Source organism: Balaenoptera acutorostrata, chromosome 7, assembly GCF_949987535.1.
Source record: "Balaenoptera acutorostrata chromosome 7, mBalAcu1.1, whole genome shotgun sequence".
Lineage (NCBI taxonomy): Eukaryota > Metazoa > Chordata > Mammalia > Artiodactyla > Balaenopteridae > Balaenoptera > Balaenoptera acutorostrata.
Window position 1 is genome coordinate 55,962,087 of NC_080070.1, and position 13,878 is coordinate 55,975,964.

Here is a 13,878-nt window from a genome sequence, read left to right on the forward strand (position 1 = left end):
AATATTTTTATTACCTGGATTGTGGTGATAGTAACACAAGTATATACATATGTACAAACTCACCAAATTATATATAATAAGTATATGCAGATTAAAAAATTCCAGTTATACTTCAGTAAACATGGGGTGGGGTGAAACTCTGATGAATATTACTTTCCATAAGATGAAGTAACTAGATTTATCCCCTGCAAATTCTCTTTTTATATAGAGAGCTGGAATACTCAGCTCTCTTCCAGATACACATAGACAATGGGGCTAATCAACTATCTAGTTTCTTTTTACAGCAGAGAAGAGAGGGATATAGTGATAAAATGATAACCTGATCTTAGGTTTCAACGGCAAAGTCTTATTGACCAAAGTGCTGTATTAAGCATAGTAAAAAATTTAGAGATGAATATTAATGAGTACCATCCTTACTATCTACCAATACATTGGGATTCAGTGGTTACTGCAGAAAATGACTTGATGTTTTATCCCTTTTTTACTTACTACCTCACAGTTATACTAAGATAAATAGTTTTATTTATGTGTCTTTTATTACAGCACAACTCAATTCCCTTTGTCTAAAAGATAATAAGTCCAATGTTTAATTAGTAACACTGGGCATCGGATCTTTTTCCTTTTCTTAGGAACTTAACTGAGAGGAGTTCTTGTCTATTCATTTGCATCATGAAAGGACTTTAAATTTTATCAAACACTTTTACTTCTATTGAGATATCATATACTATTTCTCCTTTATTCTATTAATGTGGTCCATCACATTGTATTCCTTGAATAAGTCTGACCTGGTTATGGTGTATTATTTCTTTTTCTATGTTGTTGGATTCAATTAGCTAATATTTTTAGATTTTTTTTTTGGTACCATGTAATGTGAGTTTAATTTTCCTTTTTATTAATGTTCCATGGATGGTTTTGGTATTTAGTTTATTTTGACCTCAGAAAAACAGGTAATATTTTTTCTAGAAAGAGTTTATGTAAGATTGTTTTCATATCTTTCTTAAATAATTTGTGGAATTCACCGATTAAGTCATCTGTGCCTGGAGTTCTCTTTGTAGAAAGATTCTGAAGTATAGATTTCATTTCTTTAATATGTGTGTGTCTATTAAGGTTTTCTATTCTTGCATACGTTCTGATGTCTTTTTCTAGGCACTCATTTATTTTGTCTAAATTTTCATATTTACTCTCATAAGGCTGTTTGTAATATCCTCTTAGGATTTTTAATGTCTGTAGGATACAAAGTGATGCTTTCTTTTCCTTTCTTGGTATTAATCATTTCTGCCTTCTCCCTCTCGCTTTTTTCTTGATGGGTTTCACCAGGAGTTGATCAATATTATTAGTCTTTTTAAAGAATCAATCTGTGTGCATTATTATTTCTATTTTATTTTGTTTTATATTTAATTAATTTCTGTGGGGTTTTTTTCGTTCATTCAATTTCACCTTTTCTATTTCTTTAGTTTTTCTGGAATTTAATTTTATTTATTTTTTTATACAGCAGTTCTTATTAGTCATCCATTTTATACACATCAGTGTATACATGTCAATCCCAATCTCCCAATTCATCACACCACCACCCCCACGCCCCCGCTGCTGTCTTCACTTAGTGTCCATACATTTGTTCTCTACATCTGTGTCTCAATTTCTGTCCTGAAAACTGGTTCCTCTGTACCATTTTTCTAGGTTCCACATATATGTGTTAATAAATGATATTTGTTTTTCTTTCTGACTTACTTCACTCTTTATGACAGTCTCTAGATCCATCCACGTCTCTGCAAATGACCCAATTTTGTTCCTTTTTATGGCTAATAGTCCATTGTCTATATGTACCACATCTTCTTTATCCATTCGTCTATCGATGGGCATTTAGGTTCCTTCCATGACCTGGTTATTGTAAATAGTGCTGCAATGAATATTGGGGTGCATGTGTCTTTTTGAATTATGGTTTTCTCTGGGTATATGCCCAGTAGTGGAATTGCTGGGTCATATGGTAATTCTATTTTTAGGTTTTTAAGGAACCTCCATACTGTTCTCCATAGGGGCTGTATCAATTTACATTCCCACCAACATTGCAAGAGGGTTCCCTTTTCTCCACACCCTCTCCAGCATTTGTTGCTTGTAGATTTTCTGATGATGCCCATTCTAACTGGGGTGAGGTGATACCTCATTGTAGTTTTGATTTGCATTTCTCTAATAATTAGTGATGCTGAGCAGCTATTCATGTGCTTCTTGGCCATCTGTATGTCTTCTTTGGAGAAATGTCTACTTAGGTCTTCTGCCCATTTTTGGATTGGGTTGTTTGTTTCTTTAATATTGAGCTGCATGAGCTGTTTATATATTTTGGAGATTAATCCTTTGTCCATTGATTCGTTTGCAAATATTTTCTCCCATTCTGAGGGTTGGCTTTTTGTCTTGTTTATGGTTTCCTTTGCTGTGCAAAAGTTTAAAGTTTTATAACGTCCCATTTGTTTATTTTTGTTTTTATTTCCATTACTCTAGGAGGTGAATCAAAAAAGATCTTGCTGTGATTTATGTCAGAATGTTCTTCCTAAGTTTTCCTCTAAGAGTTTTACAGTGTCCAGTCTTACATTTAGATTTCTAATCCATTTTGAGTTTATTTTTGTGTATGGTGTTAAGGAGTGTTCTAATTTCATTCTTTTACATGTAGCTGTCCAGTTTTCCCAGCACCACTTATTGAAGAGACTGTCTTTTCTCCATTGTATATCCTTGCCTCCTTTGTCATAGATTAGTTGACCATAGGTGCGTGGGTTTATCTCTGGGCTTTCTATCTTGTTCCATTGATCTATGTTTCTGTTTTTGTGCCAGTACCATATTGTCTTGATTACCGTAGCTTTGTAGTACAGTCTGAAGTCAGGGAGTCCGATTCCTCCAGCTCTGTTTTTTTCCCTCAGGAATGCTTTGGCTATTTGGGGTCTTTTGTGTCGCCATACAAATTTTAAGATTTTTAGTTCTAGTTCTGTAAAAAATGCCATTGGTAATTTGATAGGGATTGCATTGAATCTGTAGATTGTTTTGGGGAGTATAGTCATTTTCACAATATTGATTCTTCCAATCCAAGAACATGGTATATCTCTCCATCTGTTGGTATCCTCTTTAATTTCTTTCATCAGTGTCTTATAGTTTTCTGCATACAGGTCTTTTGTCTCCCTAGGTAGGTTTATTCCTAGGTATTTTATTCTTTTTGTTGCAATGGTAAATGGGAGTGTTTCCTTAATTTCTCTTTCAGATTTTTCATCATTAGTATATAGGAATGCAAGAGATTTCTGTGCATTAATTTTGTACCCTGCGACTTTACCAAATTCATTGATTAGCTCTAGTAGTTTTCTGGTGGCATCTATAGGATTCTCTATGTATAGTATCATGTCATCTGCAAACAGTGACAGTTTTACTTCTTCTTTTCCAATTTGTATTCCTTTTATTTCTTTTTCTTCTCTGATTGCCATGGATAGGACTTCCAAAACTATGTTGAATAATACTGGTGAGAGTGGACATCCTTGTCTTGTTCCTGATCTTAGAGGAAATGCTTTCAGCTTTTCACCATTGAGAATGATGTTTGCTGCGGGTTTGTCGTATATGGCCTTTATTATGTTGAGGTGGGTTCCCTCTATGCCCACTTTCTGGAAAGTTTTTATCATAAATGGGTGTTGAATTTTGTCAGAAGCTTTTTCTGCATCTATTGAGATGATCATATGGGTTTTATTCTTCAATTTGTTAATATGGTGTATCACATTAATTGATTTGCGTATATTGAAGAATCCTTGCATCCCTGGGATAAATCCCACTTGATCATGGTGTATTATCCTTTTAATGTGTTCTTGGATTCTGTTTGCTAGTATTTTGTTGAGGATTTTTGCATCTATATTCATCAGTGATATTGGTGTGTAATTTTCTTTTTTTGTAGTATCTTTGTCTGGTTTTGGTATCAGGGTGATGGTGGCCTCATAGAATGAGTTTGTGAGTGCTCCTTCCTCTGCAGTTTTTGGGAAGAGTTTGAGAAGGACGGGTGTTAGCTCTTCTCTAAATGTTTGATAGAATTCACCTGTGAAGCCATCTGGTCCAGGACTTTTGTTTGTTGGAAGATTTTTAATCACAGTTTCAATTTCATTACTTGTGATTAGTCCGTTCATATTTTCTAATTCTTCCTGGTTCAGTCTTGGGAGGTTATACCTTCCTAAGAATTTGTCCATTTCTTCCAGGTTGTCTATTTTATTGGCATAGAGTTGCTTGTAGTAGTCTCTTAGGATGCTTTGTATTTCTGCGGTGTCTGTTGTAGCTTCTCCTTTTTCATTTCTGATTTTATTGATTTGAGTCCTCTCCTTCTTTCTCTTGATGAGTCTGGCTAATGGTTTATCAATTTTGTTTATCTTCTCAAAGAACCAGCTTTTAGTTTTATTGATCTTTGCTATTGTTTTCTTTGTTTCTATTTCATTTATTTCTGCTCTGATCTTTATGATTTCTGTCCTTCCAATAACTTTGGGTTTTGTTTGTTCTTCTTTCTCTAGTTCCTTTAGGTGTAAGGTTAGATTGATTATTTGAGATTTTTCTTGTTTCTTGATGTAGGCTTGTATAGCTATAAACTTCCCTCTTAGAACTGCTTTTGCAGCATCCCATAGGTTTTGCATCATCGTGTTTTCATTGTCATTTGTCTCTAGGTATTTTTTGATTTCCTCTTTGAGTTCTTCAGTGATCTCTTGGTTATTTAGTAACGTATTGTTTAGCCTCCATGTGTTTGTGTTTTTTACGTTTCTTTCCCTGTAATTGGTTTCTAATCTCATAGCATTGTGGTCAAAAAAGATGCTTGATATGATTTCATTTTCTTAAATTTACTGAGGCTTGATTGGTGACCCAAGATGTGATCGCTCCTGGAGAATGTTCCATGCGCACTTGAGAAGAAAGTGTAATCTGCTGTTTTTGGATGGAATGTCCTATAAATATCAATTAAATCTATCTGGTCTATTGTGTCATTTAAAGCTTGTTTTTCCTTATTAATTTTCTGTTTGGATGATCTGTCCATTGGTGTACGTGAGGTGTTAAAGTCCACCACTATTATTGTGTTACTGTTGATTTCCTCTTTTATAGCTGTTAGCAGTTGCTTTATGTATTGAGGTGCTCCTATGTTGGGTGCATATATATTTATAATTGTTTTATCTTCTTCTTGGATTGATCCCTTCATCATTATGTAGTGTCCTTCCTTGTCTCTTGTAACATTCTTTATTTTAAAGTCTATTTTATCTTATATGAGTTGCTACTCCAGCTTTCTTTTGATTTCCGTTTGCATGGAATATCTTTTTCCATCCCCTCACTTTCAGTCTGTATGTGTCCCTAGGTCTGAATTGGGTCTCTTGCAGACAGCGTATATATGGGTCTTGTTTTTGTATCCATTCAGCAAGCCTGTGTCTTTTGGTTGGAGCATTTAATCCATTCACGTTTAAGGTAATTATCAATATGTATGTTCCTATTACCATTTTCTTAATCGTTTTGGGTGTGTTTTTGTAGGTCCTTTTCTTCTCTTGTGTTTCCCACTTAGAGAAGTTCCTTTAGTATTTGTTATAGAGCTGGTTTGGTGGTGCTGAATTCTCTTGGCTTTTGCTTGTTTGTAAAGCTTTTTATTTCTCCATCGAATCTGAATGAGATCCTTGCTGGGTAGAGTAATCTTGGTTGTAGGTTTTCCCTTTCATCACTTTAAGTATATCATGCCACTCCATTCTGGCTTGTAGAGTTTCTGCTGAGAAATCAGCTGTTAGCCTTATGGGAGTTCCCTTGTCTGTTATTTGTCATTTTTCCCTTGCTGCTTTCAGTAATTTTTCTTTGTCTTTAATTTTTGCCAGTTTGATTACTATGTGTCTCAGCGTGTTTCTCCTTGGGTTTATCCTGTATGGGACTCTCTGTGCTTCCTGGACTTGGGTGGCTATTTCCTTTCCCATGTTAGGGAAGTTTTCGACTATAATCTCTTCACATATTTTCTCAGGTTTTTTCTCTCTCTCTTCTCCTTCCGAGACCCCTATGATGTGAATGTTGTTGCGTTTAATGTTGTCCCAGAGGTCTCTTAGGCTGTCTTCATTTCTTTTCATTCTTTTTTCTTTATTCTGTTCCGCAGCAGTGAATTCCACCATTCTGTCTTCCAGGTCACTTATCCGTTCTTCTGCCTCAGTTATTCTGCTATTGATTCCTTCTAGTGTAGTCTTCATTTCAGTTATTTTATTGTTCATCTCTGTTTGTTTGTTCTTTAATTCTTCTAGATCTTTGTTAAACATTTCTTGCATCTTCTCGATCTTTGCCTGCATTCTTTTTCTGAGGTCCTGGATCATCTTCACTATCATTATTCTGAATTCTTTTTCTGGAAGGTTGCCTATCTCCACTTCATTTAGTTTTTTGGGGGGGTTTTATCTTGTTCCTTCATCTGGTACATAGCCCTCTGCCTTTTCTTCTTGTCTATCTTTCTATGAATATGGTTTTTGGTCCACAGGCTGCAGGATTGTAGTTCTTCTTGCTTCTGCTGTCTGCCCTCTGGTGGATGAGGCTATCTAAGAGGCTTGTGCAAGTTTTCTGATGGGAGGGACTGGTGGTGGGTACAGCTGCCTGTTGCTCTGGTGGGCTGAGCTCAGTAAAACTTCAATCTGCTTGTCTGCTAATGGGTGGGGCTGGGTCCCCTCCCTGTTGGTTGTTTGGCCTGAGGCAACCCAACACTGGAGCCTACCCAGGCTCTTTGTTGGGGCTAATGGCGGACTCTGGGAGAGGTCACGCCAAGGAGTACTTCCCAGAACTTCTGCTGCCAGTGTCCTTGTCCTCACGGTGAGACAGAGCCACCCCCATCTCTGCAGGAGACCCCCTGCAGTAGCAGGTAGGTCTGGTTCAGTCTCTATGGGGTCACTGCTCCTTCCCCTGGGTCCCAATGCGCACACTACTTTGTGTGTGCCCTCCAAGAATGGAGTCTCTGTTTCCCCTAGTCCTGTCAAAGTCCTGCAATCAAATCCCACTAGCCTTCAAAGTCTGATTCTCTAGGAATTCGTCCTCCCTTTGCCGAACCCCCAGGTTGGGAAGCCTGACGTGGGGCTCGGAACCTTCACTCCAGTGGGTGGACTTCTGTGGTATAAGTGTTCTCCACTTTGTGGGTCACCCACCGAGCAGTTATGGGATTTGATTTTATTGTGATTGTGCCCGTCCTACCATCTCATTGTGGCTTCTCCTTTGTCTTTGGATGTGGGGTATCTTTTTTGGTGAGTTCCAGTGTCTTCCTGTCGATGACTGTTCAGCAGTTAGTTGTTATTCCAGTGTTCTCGCAAGAGGGAGTGAGAGCACGTCCTTCTACTCCGCCATCTTGAACCAATCTCAACCTTTTCTATTTCTTGAGATAGATGCCAGGATCATTGATTTTCAACCTTTCTTCTGTTCTAATATATCCATCTAAGGCTGTAAATTCTCCGGTAATAATGATTTTAGCTCCAGCTGAGTTTCCATATGTTCTATTTGTATTATCATTATGTTCAAACTATTTTCTAATTTTCAGTGTGATTTCCTTTTCAATCTTTGGGAATTTTAGAAGTATATTATTTAATTTCTGAACAGAGAAGGATGTTCTATTTTTTTCTCTTATTGTAATTGTTATGAATTAAAGAGGCAAAAGGCAGCCCATGATAGGCATCAGAGAGTACTACTTCAAAAGTGGGAACAAAAAAAGTGTGATTCATACCCAGAGGTGGTAAAACCTGGAAGCACCTGAGTGAGTGGGGCCAAGCTGATGGCCTTTATGCACCAACTCTCACACAACCACCATCACAAAACAGCCAGCAGAAACAGGGTCTCTTTTTTTTTTCAAGAGGGATCCATGTTAAATAATTATCACATTATTATTGAATGATAGATAGATAGATACCATGTTAAATAGGAAAGGGATACAGGTTGACCCCAGCAGGCTTGCAAGGCCTGGGAGGGCTAGAGGGAGATTAGGCTCTGTTTACCAACACCACCACCAGCACCAGCCTGTTCAGCCCATATCCATCCCCCACCCAGGAGAACAGTAAAAGTAGCCCTGACAGCAACTTCAGTCCCTCACTCCATATGAGCTGCACAGGCCTAAGCAGCAGGCACTTCAGCAAATAATATCATATGCAAAGAAAGGATGTAATTAAAAACAACAAATGTTTCAGGCATGCCAGCACTGTAAAAGATAGACAGTAAATGAATAAAGCTTGAAGAAAAAGTTAATAGAGCAACAGAGGAGACCTTTAAGAATAATTAATATCAGGAAAGCAGAGGAGAATATTGCATCTACAGGAAAGAGATAGGCATTTATGAAAAATAATTAAACGATATTAGTGTTTAAATAGTTGAAATTAAACTACACTGACAAAGTCCCTTCAAAGTTCAATTTTTTAAGCAAAGAAATTAACTGCTTGATTTAAGGAAATGAAGAAAAAATATTCTTTGAAAAGATTTTTTAATAGAAATAAACTTACAAATTGAATTTAACAATAAAGCCTTTTTAAATGAATAACTTTCTTTTTACTTAAGGTGCTGCATTTTGGGATGTTACCCCTCAGAGGATTACTTTCTTGAAAAGGAAGGCATTTTTCTCCTTTTGGATTTAATGGCAGTAAGTATGATTATAACAATTGTGAAACAAAAAATAAATGTCTTTATTAACTCTTTCCAAACTGAGTATCACAGAACACTACTCTGTGATTAAATGTGCCCTCAAATAGTGTTCAAATGTTTGTTTTAAACAAAAATCCCTCCTGGAGTTTCATAGCATGCATTGGCATAGTAGAGTCTGAAAATTCCTCCAGTGAAGAAACCAGTTTACTTAGGTCAGTGTTCCCAAACACATGACAGCAGAGAATTTATTCTGTCTTGTTTTGTTTTTCCCCATGAAACTTTAAAGAAACAGCTAGATTATTTAAAAATCAATAATCATTTATTAATAACTTCTAGCTTCTTCTCTTAGTATTAAAAGGGTCATCTTAGACAAAGGAGTAAAGATCAGCATTTTTTAAAAACTGTGTATAGTTTGTAGGTAATGTGAAGAATCTAGTGTGTCATACACTGTTTTACAGAATGAGCAGAAGTGAGCATATTAAGCCTTCCGGGAAGGCAGCTGAGAAGAATGGCAAAGATCCTTACAGTAATCCCCTACTAGCCTCAATTCTAAGTGGGTCCATAGTTAAGATGATATGAAAGAAAAAGTATACTTTTGTTTCAGTAAAACTTTGGGAGATATTCTCATGCAGAGTTCTAGCTATGTCACTGCCTATGATTGCCACCATTCTTGATTTTATTAACAGAATAACAAACCTACTTTGACTTAGCAAAGATACTAAAGTTATCTGTGTCCTTTTAACTCTGAAAGAAAATTAGTTTACACTAGAGATGAGAGTGAACTCATTAGATATAAAACACTACAAACAAAAAACAAGTAAATAATAATGATAATAATAAAAATAACCCACCTTGAATGAGTCATAACCAGAAACCCTTTGAATGTTCAGAAAATTGAACATAATACAGAAGGACGTATGTAGTCCTAAATGACATACAGCTCACCGTGTTTCTCTGACTAGCGTACAAGTATGCCCAGAGGCACATGGTCAGTGTCAGGGATTCTCAAAGCTACAACATTAATTCCAGGCATATCTCCTGGAATCTAGCTTCTAGTTAAGATTTGGAAGTGAGGAATGATATTATGCATGTACATATTAAATAATTATATTTTATTTTAATATTATATAGAAGACATAAAAGACATTTCTTACTTGTGTCCACTCTCCTTCACCATCAGGGTTTCTTGGATGGAAAGGCATGAAGGCTGGTAGGAGAGGCCATATAACACAGTGGTTGTGAGCACAGGCTGGAATCAGTCTGACTGAGGCCTCTAATAGTTGTTAGCTGTGTAACTTTGAAAAATTATTTAACATCTCTGCTACCAATTTCTTCATCTATAAAACAGAGATAACATTATCTACCTCATGCATTGGTGGAAGGATTATGTGAGTGATTATGTGTGTGTGTGTACACATATACATGCATTAGTTAGAATAGTTCCTGACAGATATTTTTGTTGTGTTTTCTATTGTTAAGAATGTAATTATTAGATTGCACTTAACATGGATTAAACCAACCAAGCTAACTACAAATTACAAATCTTCTTTAATGAAGTTCCTATATAAACTTCAACCCTTGATATTTGCCTCTTTCTCCTGAAAGTGAAGTATAGGAATAAAAAACTCATTTGATTGAGGATTCTGCTTAATACAATCTGCTAAAATATTTATTCAGTGTGAAATGGCAATTGCTAATAAAGGTTAAATATCATTGAGAGTTTACTGTGTGACAGGCAGTCTCATATAACTCATCATAATAACTCTCTAAAGCAGGTAATATTATTACCCTTAATTTAATGAAAGAGGAAACTGATAATGTTTGCAATTCAGAAAACAGGTTACATGTTTCCTTTGCTATATTCTATTAGCAGTATACTATAGGAGTTAATCAACCAAAAATATTTCACACAGAAACCATTACTGTGTGGAGGCCATTGCTCTGGTTGGACTTCTCTATACCTAAATTTTGGTTTGCTGAAAACTGTTTGTAGGAAAACAGAGGAAATATGCTTAATAAGATAATTTTTCTTAAGTGCTTAAATACTCCTTTATGGATGCTGAGTTTCAAAATACAAAATTATACCTCATTTTGATTTATTTTCACATGTGATTGCCACTTGGAGTTACCATCAGTTGGTCTCTTAGTAACAATGAGGTTATAGCTAGGATGAGAGGACTTTACAAACTTTAATTAAGCAGGTAAACTGGAAAGATCCTATAATTACAGAGTCCTATGCATAGCACCACTGACCTTGCTTCACTTAAAATGAACATTTTCACTTATTTTGACAATCTCTCTTTTTCCTACTCAGCTAAATCAATTACTTTTGTTCATGACATATGTTTATGACTACATCAGAATTATATTGAATCTTTTTCTTTCTATTTTTTAAGAATCCCTAATGTTTGAAAATGGACTCATTACAATGGTATTTATTTTAATAGGAGATGGTCACAAATCATACTTAGAGTCTTAATTTTATAAGGCAGTCATTTAGAAGAAACCTACTGATTAATACAAATGTTTCTCCTTTCTTTTTTAAGACAGTAATTCTAAATATTAATTGCAACATTTTTCTTTTTCTGTTTCCTTGCAAAAGTTGAACCAAAAAAAATTCTGTAATCTAATACTTGGAATAATGGTTGAATTTTGTGATAATCCCAAAACTGCGGCTCATGTCAATGCTTGGCGAGGGAAGAAGGATCAGACAGCTGCTAGTCTTTTAATTAAATTGTGGAGAAAGGAAGAAAAAGAACTAGGAGTAAAACGTGATAAACATGGGAAGATCGTCGGTAAGTATATTTATAATTGTTTGTAGAAGCAATTAGATCCGTATTTTTAAAAAGCAATCTTAGGAAAGTATGGGGACTTACACCATACTAAGTAAATTAGTAGCAGGTTCATATTTTTATAGAATATTTTCAGGAACTGGTATTTGATTATATTCTTCAAATTGAAAATAAAAAACTTAACAGTACTTCTTAAAGAACTGTCTTTGAGTTACCTGCTTTTGTAAGTATATTCAGTAATATTTCATTTACCAATAAAATTTGGGATATAAGTTGAGTGCTTGAGAACAATTTTTATTGTATTTTGTACATTTCTTTTGATTCATATTTATACAGTTTACTTTTTATATGAAAGAAGAAACTTTGAAATAAAAATAAATCAAATGTTCATAAATTTTAATTACTAGACTCTAAATTAATGAAGTTTATAGTACCAGAATTTATATTTCATTTATCTATTTTATAATGCTACATTATATTTTCTAAACCTCTTACAATTCTTATTATAGTTTCATCTGTTAGTATGTTTATTTTTAAGTGAAAATACTTCCCCTTTAACTTCTGATGATTTCTATCTTCAATCCATTTTTATTGTTTCTAACTTTTGATCTATAACATCATAAAATAGTTTTTATATTTATAGCATAATATATAGAAACCAAAAGCAAATAGGAGATTACATCATTGTTAAACTGACAGTGTTCAATTTCTGGATCTCAAAATTAGAAAAGTTTTTTACGTGAAAGTTTCACTTTTAAAAAAGTAATTTTGTGAAATTTTTATATTTTACATAAATAGTTAAAAATGAAAGCTTTAAGTTTTGCAACAGAATGGGGAAGAAATTATTGATTATTTATGCTTTTAAAGGAGTAACCATGTATCATGCAGTATTGTACTCTGTTACAATATTTTTATATATTTTATGATGTCTAGACTAAAATCTTAAAATTATTAATTTACTACAGTTTTTATCTGTCCTTTCTATATTTTCATGATATCCAATGATTAGATACAAAGAAACCTCTATTCACTAGTTTTCAAGAAGAGCAAAAAATCACACCACTGCCTGCTAACTGCCCAACCATTGCAGTTATGGATGTTGCTGAGAATATCAGAGCAAAAATTTATGCTGTGTTGGGCAAACTAGGTAAGAAGTTACTCGTCAAGTTCACAAGAGCCTCTCTTTTTTTGCTGAGTGTTGTAAATTGATTTTGCTTTGAAGTCCATTTTTCATATATGATGAACAAAAGTCCCTTTATACAGATAAATGTATATTCCATTGTTATCCCAATACGCAGGCTACACCCTTAAGCTCTGGGTTTGGGGCCAGGCATCAGTATTTTTTAAGATCCCCAGGTAATTCCAGGGTGCAGCCAGGATTAAAGGCAGTTAGTTTTAGATGGTTAGGCTTAAACACTAGAATTCTGAATCACCTGAGGACTTAACCTTGCTTCTTATTTAAAAAAAAGTCCTCACTCTTCAGATTGTGGAAGCACAATATCATGGTCTGACCACAGCACAGAAAGTATTCCTTTTCTAATGACTAGATAAGGATGACCTGGCAGCTGTTTGTTATAGGAGGAAGCCAGAAACTCACAGAAGTAACTTTTTCATAAATCAGGATGAAATCAAAAGCAATCATTTGCATTTGTTTTTATGATAAATATATGCCTTTTGGAATCACTTGCTCTGTTAAAGTAAATCTCTCTTTATAAACTTCGTTTAGATTTTGAAAATTTACCTGGCTTATCTGCTGAAGATTTTGTTACCCTCTGTATCATACATAGATACCTTGATTTTAAAGTGAGTACCGTCTTAACCTTGTTATTAAAATCTAGTATGGCAAAACGTCAGTTGGGAAAGATCTATTTTTATTTGTGAGCAATCATCCACGTACTGTGTAGTTTTTATTTTTCATTTTACATCTGATACTATTCAAGGAACATACAATTAACTGATTGGGTATTTTCCATGGGGTATGATTTCATCCAACTATTAGTTTATAAAAGAAGATGGATGTTACTGACATAGAAGCCTAACAGAATCTTTAAAATATAATTTCTTCTCTTTAGAGGGTATTAAGAGCTAGGGTATTAAGAGCTAGAATTGAATGAATTATTACTTATTAAAATAAATGATTTATACTTATTAAAGTATTATTTTATCATTACATTGTATGATGATCAAATATCAATTAAAGAGTTGCTTACTTTGCTGGTTATATACTTTTTGGTAAATAAATGCCTTTGAAATTTTAGGAAAGTCCTTCCAAGTAAACATTCTCTTCTACTAGTATTAGTACTATGTATTTGAATGCTGTAAATGAATAAACCTCTATAAAAAAGGAAAACAAGGCTGAATTTTATCCCTATTCTGGATGTATGTTTTTTCTCTAAATTTAAACATACTCAAGCACAGTAATTTCCAGATAACCCAGAATATGAGATGGAGCTACAGCATGATGAAACCAACATGT

The 13,878-nt window shown here is 34.6% G+C and overlaps 1 protein-coding gene across 3 annotated transcripts in view; it reads left to right on the top strand.

Annotated features, from left to right (window-relative positions):
- CFAP69 (cilia and flagella associated protein 69) overlaps positions 1-13,878 on the top strand; it is a 72,809-nt gene that overhangs the window by 49,914 nt on the left and 9,017 nt on the right. For all 3 annotated transcript variants that reach the window (XM_057549742.1, XM_007195805.2, XM_057549741.1), the window contains 4 exons: positions 8,527-8,608; positions 11,213-11,405; positions 12,412-12,549; positions 13,129-13,205. In XM_057549742.1, coding sequence (XP_057405725.1) covers positions 8,527-8,608; positions 11,213-11,405; positions 12,412-12,549; positions 13,129-13,205 — 490 coding nt within the window. The remainder of the gene's footprint in view (positions 1-8,526; positions 8,609-11,212; positions 11,406-12,411; positions 12,550-13,128; positions 13,206-13,878) is intronic.